Below are 21,964 nucleotides of genomic sequence, written 5' to 3' on the forward strand. Positions count from 1 at the left end.
ATTTGTATATAAGTTTTATTCATTTGATAAATATATTTCTTTCTTTTTGTTTTGTAGTTTTATATCACAGGTAAGTACATTATTTATTTTCATTTTCGTCGCTGTGAGTCTCATTAAATATGGTGACATTCTCAAGTCACAATATAGGCTCGCAGTCTTTTTTTATTTTAGATCTGTTACAATTAACTACTGTATGGAAACAAAACAGCCTATTTATGGTGAGACTACATACAGCGTTTTTGGATATTTGCCATAAATATTACAAATTATTCCCCAAAAATAGACGTGATTTGGATCAAATTGTGGCAACAGCGGCAGTAGAATTTGGAGCAGGAAGAGAAGCGGAAGAAGAGGAAGAGGGAGGATATAAGTAGCTGCATTTATACTTGTAGTGTAAGTAAAAGTCTAATAAAAAGTTAAACGATAGATAGATGCAATGAATCGGGTTACGCAAATCAGAGAAATAAAATGGAAAACATGTATACCAAATACCAAAATTGATTGTTATAAGGTAATCTTTATTCATTTTTACCTATCTTTTATCTACCTTACTTGTATAAATACACCGCCAATCAGAAAGTATATTTATCGCCAATAAAGTAATATGCACTGTCTTGAAAACGAAACAAGAAAAATCACCCACGCAGCATGTTCTAGCAAGTGCTTATTTATTTATAGGTTTGTTGATAGCAACAGAAAATTATCTCTTACGCAGTGAGATACCTGGAGAGGAGAGAACACACCGACTAATTTGTGAAGTGTACACATTTGTGTGTGTGTGTGTGGGTACATTTTGTAAGTATCATGTTGCTGTATGTGACTATTTTGTATCAAGACATATACACATTCACATTGCTTTTATTTACAATCTCAGGACCTCATTTTGAAGGTCATCTCTCAATGGCTGAGTTGAAAACTAGGTAATTTCTTTGTGAAATTGTTTACGACCCTATTTTTAGTACTTACAACATTTGTGCGTGAGTAATTTTTTTAAAGATATTCTTGTGGAATTTATCTGTAGATAATTTAAAATACTTGGATAGATAATTTCAGTGGCTTCACTGTTATGTTAATATTGTGATCTTTGCAAGAGAAACAACAAAGATGAACCACCAATTGAAATAAAGTAATGTTTTTTTGTATGTATATACAATGAGCTCAGAAGAAAACTGAAAACATCTCACTAATTATTCTATCTTTACCTGCTTTACTGCTCACTTTTACATGAATCTATTAAGAATTAAGATAGAGATAAGAATTCGTTATTTTAAACTACAAAGTCAATACCTCTAAATTAAAATATAATTATAAAGTAAAGACATTATAAACATAAAAGAACATATATATCATACATACAAGTATACAGATACATCTACAGCAATTCATTGTTAAGAATGACATTAAATGGCACATTTAAAGGGTAATTTGTTCCATCTACTAATAATATGATAATTTAAATGAATGCCATAGTTCCAAAGAGATTTCAATATACAGTTCTTACTATTATATATTCTTGTCATCATTGAGAAAACATACGTTCTCATTATTTCATCAAAACTGAACACATTATATTTTACAAACATGTTGGAGGCACTGTTCCACCTAGGAAGACCTAATAGAAAATGAAGACTATTATTATAACCAATAACTAGTTTTCTTTTCATACATTCACTAAAGTTTATCCACAGAGGAGCACAACACATAGTGCAACAATAAGATTTTAATAATCTAATTTTGATATTCAATGGACAATTCTTAAATTTACGTAGAAGCATGTTTGTTTGAGTACACAAAATCGGTAATGTCTCATATCTTCATTATCCGACAGATTGGATTTCAAAATATGACCCAAATAGGTATAACTGTTGACATATGTAAGAGCATTGCCGTTAAGATGTACAGGGGGAGGAGATGGTAATTTGAAAGATGTTGGCTGAAGGACCATGCATATTGATTTTTGTGTGTATTATAGATGATATCATTCTCAAATGCGTATTGTTCACATATCTTTAATAATTTTCTTAAACCTGTGATAGAAGGACCTTTCAATGACATATCATCAGCAAAACTAAAATTGTTTAGAAACAACGCATTTGGTGGCAGACGTAACCCACGTAACACTGACCGAGCTTACAGAGTGTCCAGTGACTGACCCTACCAAATGCCTTGCTAACGTCTAAAAAACATGCAAACACTTAGTACTAATATTAGTACCCTTACTCGTACCTCGTGGACAGGGTACTAACATGAGCATATACGTGTTAATGGAGCAAGCCGGGTGTGATTCACACCCGGCGTTCCTTTAGCCTAATAATAAAACTTTAAACATATTCCTTGCATGTAATCCAATAAATTGAGTAGTCCTCTTATTTAATACCGGAAGTATCGAAAATCATTGTAGAAATAGTTGTAAAATCTCGTTTACCTTTTTCAGCCGATATTTTCGTTTAGATCGTCCACCATATTATTTCAAATAATGATTACTTCCGTTCTCAGCTTCGTTTGTTTGTGTGCCATATAAGGACATTGGCGCCTTTTTTGGAAATGTAAACAAATCGTAGTAAAATTTTGGCGCCGTTTGGGTCAGAAATTCTGCGCATTAAAAGTAAATACGGTTTACCGGCAACTTTGAAATTCCACCAAGAAGCGATTATTCGCACTTAATTGATAATTGTATAGCGTAGAAAATCCAAAATATGGTCTGGCAAGACTTTCGTAGAAAAGGGGTCACGGCGAGAGTCTCGCGTTATCTGTCATGGCGGACAGGATAAGGTTAGAGTAACCATGCCAATTTATTTTATCGCGTAAGGGCTTAATAAATTCAAAATAAGCCAAATTTCTTCCACAATATGATTATACTTATGTATTTGATTTCTACACTGTTTGTTTTTCTGACTTTAGTGACGAATTTTTTTGCTCCATTACATGATATGGGATCAGTTTGTAGCCTCAACCACAACAAATCAAGTTGAGGCTACGACATCGTAGCTAGCAAACACTGGGCTGCCATGTTCTACATAATAGCTAACAGTTTCCTTAAAGGCATATATGCATACTTATATTGAATGCTGCTTATTAAAACCAAACTGATTATCGGAGAGTGTGACTTTACATCTTTGCAGTATGATGCAATCAAATATTTTTGAAATAATAGTCGTAAGAGCTATAGGTCTGTAGTTATTTTTTTCCGCCAGGTTACCAATTTTGCTCTTTAGTAGCGGTATAATTGTAACTTTTGTGAAATCATCTGGTACAAAGTGATGCACAAACATACAATTAAATAAAATCATCAATAGCACATGAAGTCTAGTATCTGAAAATTTAAAAATCTGATCCTGGACATTTGCCGCCTTTTTGTCTTGTAATTGCACTTTGGATCTCAGATAATGTGATTACCTCAATACTAGCAGAAGGGGTATTCAATGCTGAATGCACATCCTTCTTATTCGATTCATTTTTAACAGTATTGAGTAAGTCTTCAAAATGATTTTTCCACATGTTGCGTATATTATTCTGACCATGGTTCCCATCAGTGCAAATTGGTAGTTTATTGGAAGTTGTCGTAATATTTTGTTTAACTTGCTACCAGAATTCACGTTGGTCGACATTTTCAAATGTTTGTGCTAACAAGTATGCTCGATGTTTTACTTCCTCCATCTTACATAATCTAAGAGCCTACTTAAATTGTGCTCTTGTTTGGCGCATTTGGTTACTGAGATGGCCGTGACGAGGTTTACCGTTATCACGCCACATAAGGTAAGCATTTCGTGCAAATTCATGTAGTTCTTTGACACAGTCATTCCAGCCTGGTATTAAGTTATCAGATACTACAAAACTTAATTCCTACTAAACGATATTGTTGGTGAAGTCTACGATTTGATTAAAGAGTGTTAGCTTGTTAAACTGCTGTTGATATCTTCTTTCAAATTTAAAAATGAATCAAAACTTTCAAATGATGTACAAAAGCTAGATTAATGATCGTATATTAGCAATTAGACATTGCGGTACATTTAATCACAAACATGAAACATTATAGATAACATAGTCATTATATAATTGGGATTTTAAAAAATAACACACACGCGGATAATTCTGTGCTAGATTTGCATTTTTTTTTAAAATTAGAACCAAACAGACAGAAAATAAAAAAATATATTTTTCGTCATCTAAATGTAACAGACATTGGTGCTTTCAATGTGCAAATATAAGAGAAAGTACTTCTTTTAGTAGCACCAATACCAAAATAAGTATTTTATCTACGTTATAACACTAACTGCGTATCAACTGATGTGATCAATTTAATAAGCTGCAAAAAAATGTAACATGCAATATGTTGGACAAACACTTCAACCAGTTTCTAAGAGAATGAACAATCATCGCTTCATATAAAATATTACAGAGATTGTCAGTTCTCTTTTAATATTTAAATAAATGTTAATACAAGTAATCACTCAATAGTGGACTTTTCTTTCATGCCAGTAGATAGTGTGCATGGATACATGAATAGACTCATAAAAGAAAGTTAATAGATTCATAAGTTAGATGCTTTGTATCCTAATGACCTTAATACCAAGGCACTATATACAACTGTATAAAATGTTAATTAAAAAAATTATATATTGTATGTCCTTTATGAAAATATAACCGACAACAGTTATTTAATAGCAAGAAGTACTAGTAATAATGTCTACCTTTATGGTAGAATTATTGAAGTTAGTGGCTGGGTGATAGGAACACTGGGTGCACATGCACTTACTCGCCTACAATATTCTTGCTCTTCCAATAACTCAGTTTAGCATTTTATCGAAACCAACTTCGTTTACTTTTTGTACCTAATTATTGCATTATTTTTAAGCCTACATTTGTTATATCTTCCCCGAATATTCGTCAGTTACCCAAATACGGATCATAGGTATATCGTCTATGATCGTGATTGCAATAAATGTATGTATGTATGTATGTGTGTACGTACTTACGTACGCACGCACGCACGCACGCATGTACGATCGTATGTATGTATGTATGTATTATCAGACCTAGACATGCCCACGAACATAGCAGAATAATCTGGCCAAAACTGGAGGAAACTGAACAGTTTAATACCGTAGATCCCAACACCAAGGTAACCTTGGTAATAAAGGTGACCATTTCCAAACCCATCTTTTAGTTATTGACGTTGTTGTTGTAACTGCTGTTGCTCTTCCTTTCTTATAGGAATGACCGGTGTGATTTTGTTCGACTCCTCCTACTCTTCCGGATTATATCCTCTCTTGGATCATCACCCAATTTCTCTTTAATATTTCGAAGTCTCTTGCCCCCCCCCCCCCCACCCATTCGTTTCTTCAGCCCACTCTTCTTTGACTTTGGTGACTTCTCCCTAGGTTTATCTTATGAGCCTATTCACCGCTTCTTGGAAGTTATGTTGGAGTACCACATCATTTTCTCTAATTGAAAAGACAAAATTTGGTCTTCAAATATGGACCGAGAAGAGCAATTTATATAACCAGCATTGTCTTTTAGGTCTCTCCTAGGCCATGATTCATAACTTAGAAATTGTTCATTGCACCATCCTTAAAGTACATACACTTCCTTGACATTGCAAGAGGATTTAACTTGTCATCAGCATGGATTATTGGATCTGTCCCTACCCCTGGGTCCTCGCCCTTGGAGTCATAGCTTGGAAGCTATTGATATCAGCACCCAAGAGAGCTGTTGCCTCTCATTGGTTAAGGCATTGGACAGATGGTCACAAGTTCCAATGTTTTATTCACAACATCTAATCAATATTTTCACATTGTTGGCTTAAACCCTGTGTAAATACGCTACCGGTCTTTGGCGACATAGATTTTAGTTGTATTCACGCCAGCTTCTTAAAAAGGGTAAAATGGTTCAAATATAACAAATGACTAAATAAACTGATAATAAAACAATTTTCACCTGACGTTTGGAAACATTATTGCATGATTTGTAACATGAACTGAAAGAATGAACTGAACCAGATGAGGTTGTATCTGCATCAACTGAAAATAATACATACGAGTTTGATTCCAAGGGATCATATTTGAATGATTCTGCTATTTCGTCACTTGCTGCCTTAAATTTGGTAATATTGAACTTGTCAGATGACTAAAAAACCCAACCATAAGTGTGTTTGTTTAGGTGTTTGCAAAAGAATTCTGCATCGTATGCGTAGAAGAGTCATCTTAAAACAGTAGTTCTTTGGTAAATGTAAATATATGTCTCTCTTGCATCTAAATTCTTGCAAAAAGTGTCTCTTTGTTTGGTGCGGATTAGAGGTTGTATTTTGGACATCGATATGTATATTTCATTGTATGGGAATATATTAAGTAAAGAAATTGCAGAGTGGCTGAGTGAACAATAGAAAGATAACAGCATTTCTCGTATTATTTATTTTGATAATTGAATAATCTACGCAATCAGGTACCAATTGCTCCACTTTCTTTCGTGCCTTAACAACCAGCTAATACGTGTGATTTTTTTTGCTTTGTTTTGCTAAAGCATAATCTCTTTCTCCTTCACACTCACACACACACACAGACATACACGTTCATAGAAACCGCTGCGTCATTAAACTTTATATATTTTATGAAGCACTTAAATATTATCTACTCTGAAGTATATGATTCATCTCTCGCAATATATGTATATCAGTGCATTTTAGTGAGCGAGTCTTTGATTATTAAAAGGCACTGTGTATTCCGTAAGCACTGTAGTCGGCAGTGTCTACTGTAAATCGACAGTCAGGTAAGTTCTACGTGATTAGTTGATGTCCACTGTCACACAGCTATACTGCTGTGACCCTCCAATGGGGTAGTTAATCTTAATCCAATCACTACATATCACGACTTGGACTTCAGCTACGACCACTGTATCCAATTTGTAATAGATAACCGCGTGCATGGTTTACTTTATACCGCGAAAATGTGTAATTTCCAAGATCCTCTATGCGTGTTCTTTACCAGCTTGTCTCACAAAAACAGTCGACATCAATGCTTTTTTTGTTACTATTTTCAGATATTTTAAGGATTAAGAAGCACACACTGGTAGTACATGACAGGTCATAGGTGAATAAAGATAACTCTAGGACCTCAGACTACTGGAAATTTCAGACTATAACATTATATACATGCACTTGAAATTTGTATTTAAGTTGAAATTGTATTACATGCAAACAATTCTGCAAAAGAAAAATGGCTATGAGGTTGACCTGGAAAATTATTTTCTTTACCAGATAGGCAGAGTGTGGAAGATTCTGAACTGAGTACTGGTTGTTTTTCTGTAAAGTATCCAAGATTTTCAAAAGTTCCTGGTGATGGCTTGGACTTTGAGCAAGACAGTTCCTATCTTATTAGTGTTCGTCTTAATTAACCTGGAACACACAGGTATTCAATATTATTTCATGTTACTTTTTATTTTATATTTTCTTTGCAATGAACAAAATAGTCCACAAAACAAGCTAGTGGCGAATCTAAGCTACCTATGGTGTGTATGATATATATTAAACGGGTAAAAAGGTGACATCAAAGAATAATATTTTCCATTTTGGTAGTGTGCCCTCACTTGGCCCATGATTCTATAGTCTGAGAAGGCTGATCTTTCCCATGCTTGAATTATGATTAGAATTTATAACATATATTGGATGTACCCCAAGGCTGCCCCCAAACAATAGGATAGAATCAGAAGATATCTGAACTTGGAAAATAGTGCGAAGATTTTGTGGATTTAGTTTGCTTAGTCTGAGAAATAAGAATTCTCATGTTAATCATCATAAATAGTAGTTAAATCAGCTGTGATTTTTATCATGTACAGTTATAATCTTTTGTTTTCGAGCGATAAACAAATGTATGCTTTTTCGATGGCAACTTCACATATTTCTCTGGTGCCAAGCGCAAGGCTGCAGATGGGCCTGAATCATGCTTGGCAGTGTGGAGGGTAATGCTGTTTTAACTAGTTTCACCTGTCAGTTCTGTGGTTCGTGCTCGATGTATCTCATTACAAAATAAAATTAAGACAAAGGACTGTGGATTTTAAAAACAATAACCTTTTAAAAAAAATAATGATCCTAATCCTGCCGTGTAAAAATTTGGTAAAGTTTGTGTAAGAAAAAAGTGAATGTAGTATTCAGTGATGCTTAGATGGACAATTTTTTTATAGATTGAATACCGTAATTTGTTTTTCTTTCGGTGTCTTAGTAAATTTATTAATTTAAAATGAAACTATGTTAATACATACATTATTTATGGGAATTAAACTTGTCTTTGTCGTGATATTTTTCAAAGTTAAACTATGGCATCGTAGAGCAAGTGAGGCTTGTGATAATTTTAACATCCCAATCACATTTATTACCGTTCTCAGTTGCCGTGGATTTTCGTTCTTTTTGGTAATACTACTAATAAGATTTAGCAATAAATTAACAATCGATGACATTTACTTTGGTAACACAACAATACATGCAGAATATCTAATATTATTGCAAGCATAAAAATGTCGCGTTATTAGGACTTCGATGTTTTGGGATGATCATTTTACAGAAGTATTGCTATTTAAAGGTGAACGTGAACAATGAAAGTCTAAAAATGTAAGTAACAGTTTGATGGAAGATGGAGTCAACTAGGCTATACACGAACTTGTATATAAAATAAGCACTCTTATGAGCTTTTTCTTTACGACCTTTTCGACAAGGTATTTTAAAATATTTTTAGCATGTTATTACTCATTCTCCCAAACTATTTCAATTTATGCCATGAAACTTTGCATACACTTTTCATCCAAATGTCTAGCTTGTCTTAATTGAAAATGGTGCTGTTCGGATATCTAATACGGTCGCCATAGTGGCCAGTTTGAAATGGTAGTTATTGCCGCTTCTCTTGATTTGATGCCCATACCAATGCGGACTTTTCCCCAGGAGACTTCTTATGATTTCTATCAGCCAGTCAGCACATGATTGTTATCGCTACTCCTCCTAAATTATTTGGAGGTCTGCCATGAAATTTTACATAAATATTCATCCTAAAAAACCAATTGATCCTAATTGAAAATGGCGCTGCTAAGATATCTATTTACGTTGTGTTTTCGCCAAAGGATGCAAAACCTAAGTTTGTATATGCAGTCACAGAAGGAAGAAATCTCGTTTGATACACGGGACGTATTTTGCCTTATTACCACAGGCTCATCGCCGGAAGGTGTTGGTGTTAGTAACATGGGCGGTACGGTAGGGACGTTCGAAATATACAATAAATCGTGAGGATTTGTAATGCTGAGCCGTTGCAGTTTATCTAGTATTACTTTTGCTTCATTCGGAATAATACATTTGATTGCTGGATGCATATCATTGAACTGGATTGTTAGTAATTTAAACGTTTTCTTACGATGTGTGACTAAATTTCTGCACTCACAATGTTCTAACTTCTGAATAGCTCTATGTGCTATATTTACATGATTTTCAATTTTCAATTATATCAATATATTTATGAGTTTGAATTCTCGTGAATTGTGACAGTGCGGAACAGAAACAAAGAACATTCGTCTGTACAGAAAGTTTCTCTAATATTTTACATAATAAAATACCTATATTATCTTATACTTGGCATGAATATTGTTTTCTTGCAGCATCTAGGACTATTACAACTTCCATAACAGCAAGTAAGTTGTCATCTTTGTCATGGAATCTCTCTCTCTCTCTCTCACACACACACACACACACACAGAGCTCTTGCACAAATTCTCACAAATAATGCAAGCGGCACATTCCTGCTTATTAAATTAATTACTTTTCATCTGGTCTTGCAAACATACAACTTCTCAACTTGATTTGATATTCAGCCTATTTTGTTATTCCCTCAGTAGACTTTTAGTGAAGTAATACTGACAAGTTTATGCAAACACTAAGCAAATTCCATATTCGAAAGTCACTTGACACATTCAATGAAAAAATCACTCATTACAGTTCACATAAGCAAATTTCCGTCAAATAAAAGTGCTTCATCCGGTTTAGCTCTGAAGGACCGTATCGAGGAATATTATATCTGGCTCATAGCCAATTCTGTGTAGCGGAACCAGTCATTTCAAGAACATTTTCACCTAACAAATGATGGTTGGTGTGGCAGCAGGAAGAAATGTTTCAAATAAAATAAACACTTTTCTTGATTTACGACTATGTCAAGTTGCTTTAATATAGACTGTCAGATTAGTTACATGGCATGGACAAGTTTGCCTTTCTGGCTGAATTTCAGCTAATTTCGAAGGTTTACTGGGGTTGATGTCGTCAGAATTCCATGGAGATTAACGAGGATCTGATTGTACTCATTAAAAATACGATCCAAAGTAAATGAAGAAAGAGTTTAAACTATCTGTAATGTTGTCAAAGTAATCAAACAGATCATTTAAAAGTTAACTTTGTGACATTTAGAGCTTGCAAACTATTAACAAATCTAAAACGTTTTCAAAAATCCCAAATAAAGGATTATCTTGATTTTCCAGTCAGGCATTAAAATGGGCTTCACTACTCTGCTTATCAAGTTATTCTCAATAATTTATGAATCCCTTACACAATCCCATGTATTCGCCAGGACTGATATATGAGTGTTTACAACATTATAAGAAGACCCTTATCTCTAAAGAGAAGCAATGCATATAATAGTTGGTTTAATGGGATTAACCTTCCATTTTCTACACTACAAACCCCATCTTTGCAAATTAAGCTGTGCTGTTTATGTGTTTGTCTCCATAACATGGAGACAAAGCTTGCAACTGATTATTGAAGTCCAAGGTTTTTCCGTTCCAATCCTATTACATCCTATCAACGGCATTTGGTGAAGCAGTGGATGGCTTTCTTGACTGCGAGGAACACATAGCATCTTTCTCCGCTTTGAGAGAAGGACCGAAATTGGATTATTTCTTTGTAATATTATAGGCAATCAAACCTGAGGTCTCACTTGACAGTTTATCTGGTGAATTTTCATCCGACAATGACCAATTACAGAAAAATGAGAATAATTTTACACTGAAGATACAAATAAAAACAAACTAATGATTTTTGTAGAAAGCATACATGTGAGATTTTGACTGCAGTAATCAGGTTAATTCCTGATGCAACTGGTGGTTTTTATACTGGACCAACACTGCCACCAACCCCTAAATTTTACATTCATTTTTGACAAGAAGTAGCTATTTTGAATATTTTTCTGTGACAAGGCAACTAAAAGAATCAGCATGTGCCTTATGCATGAATAAAGTTCACTAGTACTATAACAAATTAGCATACTTTTCATCACCCCTCAACCATCTAGATTTTTAGATATTTACCTCTGTAGCAGACACACATAAATACGTAAGCCAAGTCGGCAGTTCATTTGCAGCCGAAGTTACGCATTTGATCTCCAATGCTCATCTAATTGTGACAGGCAGTCACCAACAAGCCAACCTGTTTCCAAGCCTAACTCAAAGCAAATCTAAACCACATTATATATTTAGCTTATGTGTGAATTTATAAGTGCTAGGCTTGTGATAATTAGGTTCATGCCTTCTACCTTAAAAAATAGGGTGCTTGGGGTGGTGGTGGTGTCAAAATACGAAACTATCCAGTGAGACCTGAGTTGGTCAAAGGGGAACTACTATGACCCCCCCCCCCCCCCGATCTTGATCAATTTAGGCTAAGACTCTGGATAGTAATCTAAAAGGAGGGAATATATAGATTGAGAAATGTCTGCAGCATAACAAGTAACATCAATTGTACAACTTCTGGATTAGGTTTCCAGGACACGTATGATTTAAGTTCGAAATTCAAACGAGAAGCAAACATCTATACTTGGTACAGAAAGTACTTTGGAATTGACTTAACATTCAGCTGAATCAATTCAATTTCTGGGCAACGAATCTGCAAGAATGTTACTTTGTCCTGGAATATGAGTTGCAGAGAAAACAAAATTGTTACAGTCAAAAGCCCAGAGCCAAATATCTTTGGTCACACAAACACGATATATCCTTATTAATATTTAGCAATCTCAGGCATATCGGATTGGTTAGAACCATGCACTCTTCTAAGAAAGTCAAAATAGGTGTTTGTTTAATACACGCTATAATGAAAATCCCATCTTTGGACCACACGAGTCATCTGACAAAAAATCTTAGGAATTTCAAAACCAACCTCATCATTAATCACCATCCTTTGGTCCTATACTATCAAATAATATCATTATGAATAAATCTTTCATCGTGAAATCAAAGGCATATATTTCCTATGGACTGTCTATTCCATGCTTCCCAGCGGGAAGAAAATAGGACAAAAGCATCGAAATTCTCCCAAATTCCTAATCTCCGATTTATTGATTCCTCCTCTGCTTCAAAGCGATCAGCACCTAAGCCATCTTTAAACAGGTTTAAATTATTACACTTACCTTTTTTGTTCCAGAATCGTTCCTCAAGATAACTTGACATTTCTTTGCAGGGCATTTACCAGATGTCTTCGGGCTTTATCTGCCATTCTGTGTACCGTAGGAACCGTAACAAAATACACAGGTTCGGCAGACAATTGGAAGGAAACTTCCTTCATTTTGTGATCGGGAACACCGTTCCCTGCCTTTCAGAAATTCGGAACAAATTGCCTGATAGTGATCTGAGAACTTTGATTAGCAATTTGTAACGGATCTAGTCCTCATAAATGCCAGAAAAGGGCTGTGATATGATAAAAACAATGACAAATTATCATTTTCCATGAGCGAACTAGAAAGTAAACATCCGCCCTTCTTAGGCATAATTGTTACTAAGACGCATTTGGAAAAATATTTATCTCAAAAAAGAAATTTTTAATGCGCGAAAATCATTTTTATTGACTAATGTCAAGCTCTCAACAAAAAAAATAATAATTCTAGGCACCAGTTGCAGGGGCTTTGATAATTACGTATAACATGTTCAAGTAGCAAGACTGGTTTTGTCTTATAATCTATAAATAGATACAGATAGTCAGTACAGGTATACAACTTCAATCTGACAGTCTTTTGGCCTAATGTGGGGAAACGAATTAAAATTAGTTTAACCACCAAAAAATAACTACATATTAGGGACCTCAGCTAAGATCAGTTATTAATGTCAACTTCATAGCACCTTGGCCAAATCGAAAACACTGTAAGGAATCATTTTCTTACTCTCGTGTATAATTAGGTTTTAAATAAACTGAAATATTTTTAAAGTCCAATACATAAGCATATAAACAGAAGCATAATAATATGCTGACTACACTAATTTCGGAAAAAACATACGGAACTTAGACAATGTCACCCTTAATACAAAATCATGAATGATCGAAAACGTTTCAGGGTCTAGCATCTTTTCAGTAATTCAAAGTTGGCATTTTCTACTCAGTTACCATTAATGTGGTTTTAATGTACTCTATGTGTCATTAGCTTGAATATTATACCTCAGATTTTCAAAGAAGAATATTTTTGACAATGTTCAAGTAAGTTCATTTTTATTTTTCCCATTTCTTAAAATATCCATGTAAGAAAACTATGTTGATTCTAGGAATTATCCTAACATCGAAAATAGATAAACACTATAGATGCACTTCAGTATAATAAAGACTGGAATAATCAAGAATCCATCACTCAGCCACACGTGTAGACTGTTATTGAAATAAATGTTCTGTGGAAATTCTAGTGATCAAAGCATTGAACAACTGACATTTGAAGAAACGTAGCCATGCATTTCATCAGGTTAATAAGGAAAATTACGCCGTAATACCCAGTGTTAATATATGAAAGACTTCATTAACTTCCCATGTCCATTACAAATTTAAAGGTCACCTGCCACCTATATTGTACAAACGTGTGATATTATTATGGTTAAAAACAAAACGCATTGGTTATGTAAGCACACCATAAAAATGTTTAATTAGACTTAAAACTCCGCTTTATAAAATGAAAAAATAATTCGGCAATCTCCGTAAACAATCGGTAGTTTCCGCGTGCCAAAACCGGATATGACGTATATTTATCCCTTCTATTCAACCTAGCCGTTCAAGTGCTTAATTTCCCCACGTAAATGTCTATGTGATATAGCGTACGATCGTGCTTTTGTACTGCAAATATGGTGCACTGTGTTGCATACGGATGTAACCAAAATAGTGATGATGGGGAAAAGGCATTCTTTCTTTTTCCGAAAAACCATGTTTACCAGAAAAAAAGTGTATTTAATATGTGGGATCGAATAGGGGAGGGATGGGAAAGTTGTATCATTTATGCCGGATTATAGTGAATTTGGCCCGAAGACAATTCGGCCCATCTCGAAATACAATTTGGCCAAACTTAACAATAGTTTGTACGTTCATTTTCTTCAACAAAAGAGTGGATTCAGTGTAAGATAGGTTTTAGGGGGGAAAAACTAAATTTAAACAAACTATTTTGATATGCTTTGAAAGAAAATAATCATACTTCGTAACGTACATATTTATGAGAGAAAACACAAACTGACATACCTTGCTTGTTCTAATTAAAATATTTATATACATTTTTTATGCTAACAAATATATGCATCTGCACAACGCCGTTCTCAGTTTAAGTCTTCCTGTCAAATTATCAATAATTATTTATAAAACATAAATACGTAACAGATAATATTCTACATAATGCGTACAGATTTTGCAAAGGGTTGTACAAGAGATATTATAACAAATATACTTAAGTTTAGGCTTCACGTTGTAACACAGCTGCATACAATACATACTAGATTATACATGAGAGAGAGAGAGAGAGAGAGAGAGAGAGAGAGAGAGAGAGAAGGGGGGAAGAATAATGTTGAGCATTTTGTCAGTATTTAGTTGCTGCAATATGAAGCTCTTACCAGCTAATTTTATTGTTTTTATTTTTCAAGGTGTCTTAGTGTTTGCGCGAGTAAATTGAAAGCTTGTCATTACTTGCCAATATTGTCAATCATATTTCCTCCATTATTCCGTACAAATTAGAAAGGAAACAATTTTGTGTTTAATTTGTGCCCCCCCCCCCCCACACATACACACTCACGGTACAAAATAAATTGATAAACATAGACTTGTTTGAAAATAAAATGAAAAAATTAATATTGCATTGTTATCATATATTCCTTCTGTTTTCATTATACGAAAATTATTTTTTAAAAATATATGTCCACGAACTCCGTATTTGTAGCGGGTGCCGGCTTGCGTATGCATCCTTAGTGTAGTGTGTATCGCTTATGTCAAAAAACAAAATCGCAAATGAGACGAAAGTATCACCCGATTGCTTGAAGGCACCTGCCATTTACGCATGACAAGTTACTTATTGCAAACTGACCCAGATTGTATTCTATCCAGGTTAACTATAAGTCCGTATCTCGCAAACAAACCACCAAAAAAGAATCATTATTTTAAAATACATTCAATGTGAGTGCAAATGATAAAGTATTATTAAAGCAAGTTATTATTGTGTATAATATTCGCCCTGCAAAACATGAATTATGATTACATATGGCAAACAAATAGAAGCGCGGGTGATAAACACAGCTGGCATGGAGCAATAAACTCATTGTTTGAACTTACCGACAGGATATCAAATACATAGGTTATTTTATTACAATGCAAACCAACCCCGGAAAATTCACTTTGGTATCTTTTAGTGTGCCAATTTTTTCTTCTGAAGTTGGCCGACAAAAGGAAGTCAAATTTGGTTCCTTTGGATCCTTTAAGTGTGCCGATTTCTTTCATCTTTTTTTTTTATAAAGTCTGCCGACACAGGGAAGCCAGGATTGATTCTTTTTACCTGTATTAACAGGAATTTTCGAAATAAATTGAAACATGGAACAGTTTTGAAAGCGACACAATCTAGTGCGTCTTGCACGCAAACCAACATAAGGCTGAACAGTAAATTAGTTTTCATTAGTTTCATCTAAAATATTCCCTATCCGTAGTTTATAGTGCTTTATTTTTCAACAACAAGAAGCATGTACTTCGTCTTGTAGGGATACATGTACGTCATTTCCGGTTGCGTCCTCTATAGGTGGGAAATCGTAACTAAGGGGAAGTAACAGCGTTGTATACTTATATTTCGAGTAATTAAATTATTATTTCTACTTTACCCTTGATAATTTTTTATTTATTTTTGTGCGAGTGTAACTATTTTTAATCATGTAATGAAAATCTGATATAAATAGGAAAATGTTGGAGGATGGCCGGTGACCTGTAACAGTAGCTTTCTTATAAAAACAGCGTAAACTGCGACCATGGCTTGACCATATCTTTGTGCTTTTTTATATTCAGCTGTAGTACATTTTAATTTTTGAAAAGCTGTTGAAATTCTTTAGTGTTTCACACTGAGCACAGAATCATGGGTTTCACGCAATTAATTTGTCCTGTGTCTCCCAAATCATCATCCTGGGCCCAAGGTTTCGTCAGGAAAATCGAATAATAGGCCTGTAACATTTCTTTAGCGACTGTCCATCTAAATATTCATTGGCACTAACAATGTGCAAAGTCACTAAAGGGGATAAAACCTTAAAGATGCCATTGACAATTCATCTGAAACAAAGTAGTTCACAATGACCACTTTCAAAGTTTGTGGCAGTTGCAATGTAATGTTTTTGACTGTCTCTAGTATAACACATTTTATAAGTTAAAGTCAAAGCTACGGCAAGGAAGATTAATTTTTGAAGTCAAAGCTACGGCAAGGAAGATTTAAATTATTTTGAGGCTGACATAAAGAGACTTAATTTAGTCAAATACAAAATATTTCACTTAATTATTGATTTATTATTTGAAAAGAAAAGTACTTAAGAAAATGAGCATTTACTGTTATAAATGCCAGTAGATAGCGCGTGAACAGTAAAGTGAAATGAGAGGAAGATCCGGACGGAAAACATACGGTACAACTTATATTAGGTGAATCGAATACACATACATGTTAATGTTTGCATGAAATACTTAACGCATACAATTTTATTGTAATACTGTAAATTTTCATGGAAAATATGATAGTAAGGTGTAGATGACAAAGTTAAAGTGACCAAACTGTCGAAGTAAGTAAGATTATTATTTGCCATTACTATGCATTATTTATGTACCACAATTTTCCATTGACCCTTTAAAATGTTGTGTATCCCCCAAGTCTGGAGTGTGGGGTAAGCAGTGTCTCCTAACGTTGGGATTCTAGCTACAACACAGCGGTCGTGTTTGAAGACAACAGCGTTGTAATTAATTCATTTCAAAATATTCATATAGAGTCAACTCTTGTTAGACATATTAATTGGTCTCAATCCCTTGTTTGGCATTGTAATTAATTTCTTTCCATACAGACTGCGAACTATGTATATTATTTCTGCGGAGGACTTTCACATAGTCTGATTTTAACTGAACATAAAACATATATTGTACCACCCTAAAGTTGGTTATTTTTATGAATAAATTTATTTAAATCAACTATCAATATACTAAGTAAAATTATATTACTTTATCCTTATCTAAATCACGTGCAATAGAAGAACTGGTTGTCACGGAATTGTGTATGAGTTATATCAATATGTATATGTTGTCAAAAATGTACTCGGGTTTCGTTGCCGCGTACAGCGTCACCCGAGGGTGGTATATTTTTTCGGCTCTAGTTATTTCGAAATGCTGAGCGAAACTGAGACCATACTGCACGTGCAACTTGCCTGCAGCGGAAAACCTAAGTACCTAGCTGCGCATATCTGTCACAGCTAGTGTACACATAGAGCAAATTCTCTATAACCAAATTACATTACGCCGAGTCTTGTCAGAAAGCTTACCCCTTTACGGGAGCAAATGTCCAGCTGTAGAGTTAATGAAATTTAAGTATTCTTTATTACTATTCGGTTTATGACAGAATTGTTTCATACTTTATATGTTTTAGAATTTATTCTAAATTCTACAGAGAGTCAATACCTAAGTTATACAACGCCATATTAGAAATACTATAGTCCGGTTCGAGTTAGCTATTTGTTGTAACTGAACAGACAAGTTGAATTTAATTATACGCTGCATGTATTGAACGACTAATGTAATGGGTAACGAATTCATGCGCGCGCATGCGCAACATATATCAATCCAGAAGTACTTAACCGTGTCATATGTACTACACGGTTTAGTTGTTATAAGTTTAGCTGCCTTATACATGCAGCCTTGTACATGGTTAGATGTGGAGTCACAGAACTCTGTGTGGTTTCGTGTGACGTATTCGCTGTGTCTGGTGACGTTGGTCTGGAAGTGTGTACTGGTTTTCTCGATGCGGGTCTGTGATTGATGTGAGGGCTCTCGAGGGATCCTTCAACAGACTGAGAGGAGCGGACCGTACGCGTGCGCTTCTCTGGCCATTGACTAGAGCGAGTGGAACGGGAGTTAAATCTTGGACTTCAAATGGGCGCCACGATAGTTATATGTATTATGTGTTCCACGTTGTTATTTTCACTATTGCTATCTGAGAAAATTTACTTGTATTTCAGTATCGTTATATGAACGATACATTCAAATTTACTTGCATTTCAGTATCGTTATATGAACGATACATTCAAATTTACTTGCATTTTAATATCGTTTTTATGAACGATACATTCAAATTTACATGCTTTTCAGTATCGTTTTATGAACGATACATTCAAATTTACATGCTTTTCAATATCGTTATATGAACGATACATTCAAATTTACTTGCATTTTAATATCGTTTTTATGAACGATACATTCAAATTTACATGCTTTTCAGTATCGTTTTATGAACGATACATTCAAATTTACATGCTTTTCAATATCGTTATATGAACGATACATTCAAATTTACTTGCATTTTAATATCGTTTTTATGAACGATACATTCAAATTTACATGCTTTTCAGTATCGTTTTATGAACGATACATTCAAATTTACGTTCTTTTCAATATCGTTTTATGAACGATACATTCAAGACTTTGTTTATATTGGGGTGTATATCATATACTTGTATTTTGTTGATCAGTGTTGGTACTTGATTTACGTTTGTTTGAAATTCCATTTGTTAAATTTATGTTTGAGTTTTTTTCGTTGAGATACTTGTTGTTGGTAGTTCCATGTTAGGAACTTTATAATTTTCCTTATCTTTTTTGTTCATAATGGTGTCAGATTTGTTAATATTTAATTTGCGTTTCTAAATAAACGTCTTATAAACACAGTTGCTTTTGGTGTCTTCCCTAATCCAGTCCCAACCCGGCTTCATCTTGTGACACTGGTAACAAACTACAGACTGTTTTGTATGCACTGATCAGAACCCAAATACTTTATGTGTTTGTTGATGTACATACAATATGCCATATCCAAAAAGAAGTTATTCATAATTAAACCTTTTCAATAAAGCAGTCACATTGTACGTCTTATGTCCGGCAGCAGAGTGAAACTTAAAGTAAATATAGATCAAGATAAATTTACATTTTATTTTGTAAATTTGTAGTCTGGAATAGAAATTAGAATAGATAAAACAAGCGACTTCAAAGTTTGCTTCACTGAAGTTAAGATGAGATATTAAATTAATTATATGATATTTCTGCATTTTCAAATTAATTTCCATTTCTTTCAGCGCCACAGCCAACTACGTATCTAGCAAACTTTACCAGTGAACAGAATGAGACAACATTAAATGTTTCCACCAAACCGAACGAGACTGAAAGAAAAGGTTTAAGTGTTGGTGACATAATTACAATAGTATTGCTATGTTGCACAGGTTGTGGAATACTCATTTCTGTGATTGTTGTTTGCTGCATCTGTAGAAAGAGCCGTATTACATGTCCTGACATGGACGAATGGCCTGAATTACCTGAGATTGAATTTCCATCCAACTCAGAAGGGTGCATATGATCATCAACAGCTGCTACAAAGTTAAACAATAAGAGAAAACATATCTGTTAGATTAAAGTTTGTAAATATTTGTAACAAAAATACATATCTGAAGAAAGACTGTAGCTAAGATAAATCCATGGTTCTTAGAGCTGAGTCTGGCACATAAGGTTGATTGTCCTATTTTTGGTTGCTGTAAATAACAGTTTATATTAACAATATGAATGGAAGAAAGAGAAAAGAAAACAATATAAACAATGCTTACATAAGCAATACTTGTCACTACAAAATAACATTATTTAATAGGTTCGATATGTTTCCTGCAAAGAAAACTGGATGAAATGGAATACAATAATATCTTAAATGGATATTAGCATTCCAATAATTTCAGAACCCTTACAGAGGTGACTATTTTTGATTGGATGTCTTGGCAGTATTGCACAGGTTTTACATTGGTAATAGAATGAATGTACAAATTATAATGTATATATTTCATGTAAGCAAATACATTTTGAAATTAAAAACATCGTGGAGTGCAGAAAAGTCATTAAATTTATCACCAAAGATTTCAATGTTTTGTCTGTATTGGTAATTTGTTATATGTGTTTCTAAACTGTGGAAATTTATCCCATTTATATGTTTGCTCAGATAAACAATTAATTTATTTTAAACAAAATTTGATACTAATTATGCACACACAAAATTTTTTCATCATCATCATCTAAAATTATACCAAACAAAACTGAAGAAATATGATATAAAATAATGTTTACACATATGCGATTTTTTGAAACTGTTGTTCATACAGGCCTAGAAAATATACATAAAAATGAATTGTTCTTAATAAAGTTATCAGTTAATGGGAAAAGATTGTCTTCTGATCAGTCCGGGTAATCAATAATTTAATGTAAAAGGATATAAATCAGATTTTGAAGTCACCCGAATTTTTATAACAGATATCATTTAAGGTATAGGTAATGTCCGTTAATCATCCGATTTTATTACTATGAATTATTTTCGAAAGTCAGAAGTCTGACTTTGTAAAAGATATTTCAGGAATAAATATCGCATTGCACACCTAAGCTGTACATTTTGGACTTCAAAAGATATATATATATATTCTTGTGGCTGTGCTGTTGATTCTAAATCAGTGATGAATTTCGACTCATTAATCGTTAAGCGATAAAAAGTATTAATAAACCCCGTTTTCTAAATGAATTTAATATGGTACACAATTTCATGCTTTCCGTTTCCCCCTCCCGTCTCATGCATTCATGCATAAGGGGACAAAGTCCAGAAATATATACTGACAGAGAAAAAGAATTTGGGCAAGATGAAAACGTTGAAACTGAACTTACACTAAGTAACCTACAAGAATCTGGTTCCTCGTAACGGTATGTGTACACGTTACTTGGGATTTATCTACGGTGTTTATGTAATCAATGATACAAAGTTGCAATAGACTAGAGTAATCTTTGACGCCAGTGAATATAAATTGGGTCAGTATGCTGATGACGCTTTTATTCTTCTTGATGGATCTAGTTTTTCTCTTGAAGCAACGATGAATATCTTGCAAGGTTTTTCTTTATTATCGGGACTTAAATGTAACATAACAAAAACAAAAGCTATTTGGATTGGAAACAGGAAATTTTCTAATGAAAGAATATGTCCCGAAATGGGCCTAATTTGGTCCTCTTCTAACTTTACACTCCTTGGCATAGAATTTTCTCCAGATTTACAACAGATGGTGGAAATCAATTATATGAAGAAACTAACAAAGGCAAAACGAATACTGGCAAGCTGGAGTCAAAGACATCTATCAATAGTTGGTAAAGTAATTGTTGTAAAGACTCTTGTTCTGCCCATATTCATACATCTTTTTTCAGCACTTCCTAACCCATCAGCAAAAGTTGAAGCAGAACTAAATCGCATGTTATTTAAATTTGTATGGGGTGGAAAAGTAGAGAGAATAAAACGTGATATACTAGTTTCCCCAGAAAACGAGGGAGGACTAAATATGATACACATATTTTCATTCATTAGGTATATTAAGATAAGATGGGTTAAAAGATTGCTGGAAAAGGAAAATGGAACGTGGCAGAACTTAGTCAATACAACTATAC

At 34.0% G+C, this 21,964-nt stretch overlaps 1 protein-coding gene across 2 annotated transcripts; it reads left to right on the forward strand.

The window, feature by feature from the left end:
• Positions 1 to 223: 223 nt before the first annotated feature.
• On the forward strand, positions 224 to 20,413 carry LOC149781857 (uncharacterized). 2 transcript variants are annotated; one of them, XM_089936053.1, is made up of 5 exons: positions 224 to 393; positions 679 to 795; positions 7,253 to 7,403; positions 9,631 to 9,663; positions 19,585 to 20,413. In XM_089936053.1, exons 3-5 carry the CDS (start codon positions 7,334 to 7,336, stop codon positions 19,860 to 19,862), a joined length of 381 nt encoding a protein of 126 aa, XP_089792179.1. In that variant the 5' UTR covers positions 224 to 393; positions 679 to 795; positions 7,253 to 7,333; the 3' UTR covers positions 19,863 to 20,413. The 2 variants fall into 2 exon arrangements, with proteins under 2 accessions (XP_089792179.1, XP_089792180.1); XM_089936054.1 differs by lacking the exon at positions 679 to 795.
• Positions 20,414 to 21,964: the final 1,551 nt, after the last annotated feature.

The sequence above is a fragment of the Sinohyriopsis cumingii genome, chromosome 15 (assembly GCF_028554795.1).
Source record: "Sinohyriopsis cumingii isolate HCF-2022 chromosome 15, ASM2855479v2, whole genome shotgun sequence".
NCBI lineage: Eukaryota > Metazoa > Mollusca > Bivalvia > Unionida > Unionidae > Sinohyriopsis > Sinohyriopsis cumingii.

Excerpts from the sequence above, each read along its gene's own strand:
- LOC149781857 (XM_089936053.1), top strand. The coding sequence starts at position 7,334 with ATGGCTTGGACTTTGAGCAAGACAGTTCCTATCTTATTAGTGTTCGTC. Across the intron at positions 7,404-9,630 it reads AATTAACCTGGAACACACAG|CATCTAGGACTATTACAACT; the intron begins GTATTCAATATT and ends GTTTTCTTGCAG. Across the intron at positions 9,664-19,584 it reads TACAACTTCCATAACAGCAA|CGCCACAGCCAACTACGTAT; the intron begins GTAAGTTGTCAT and ends CATTTCTTTCAG.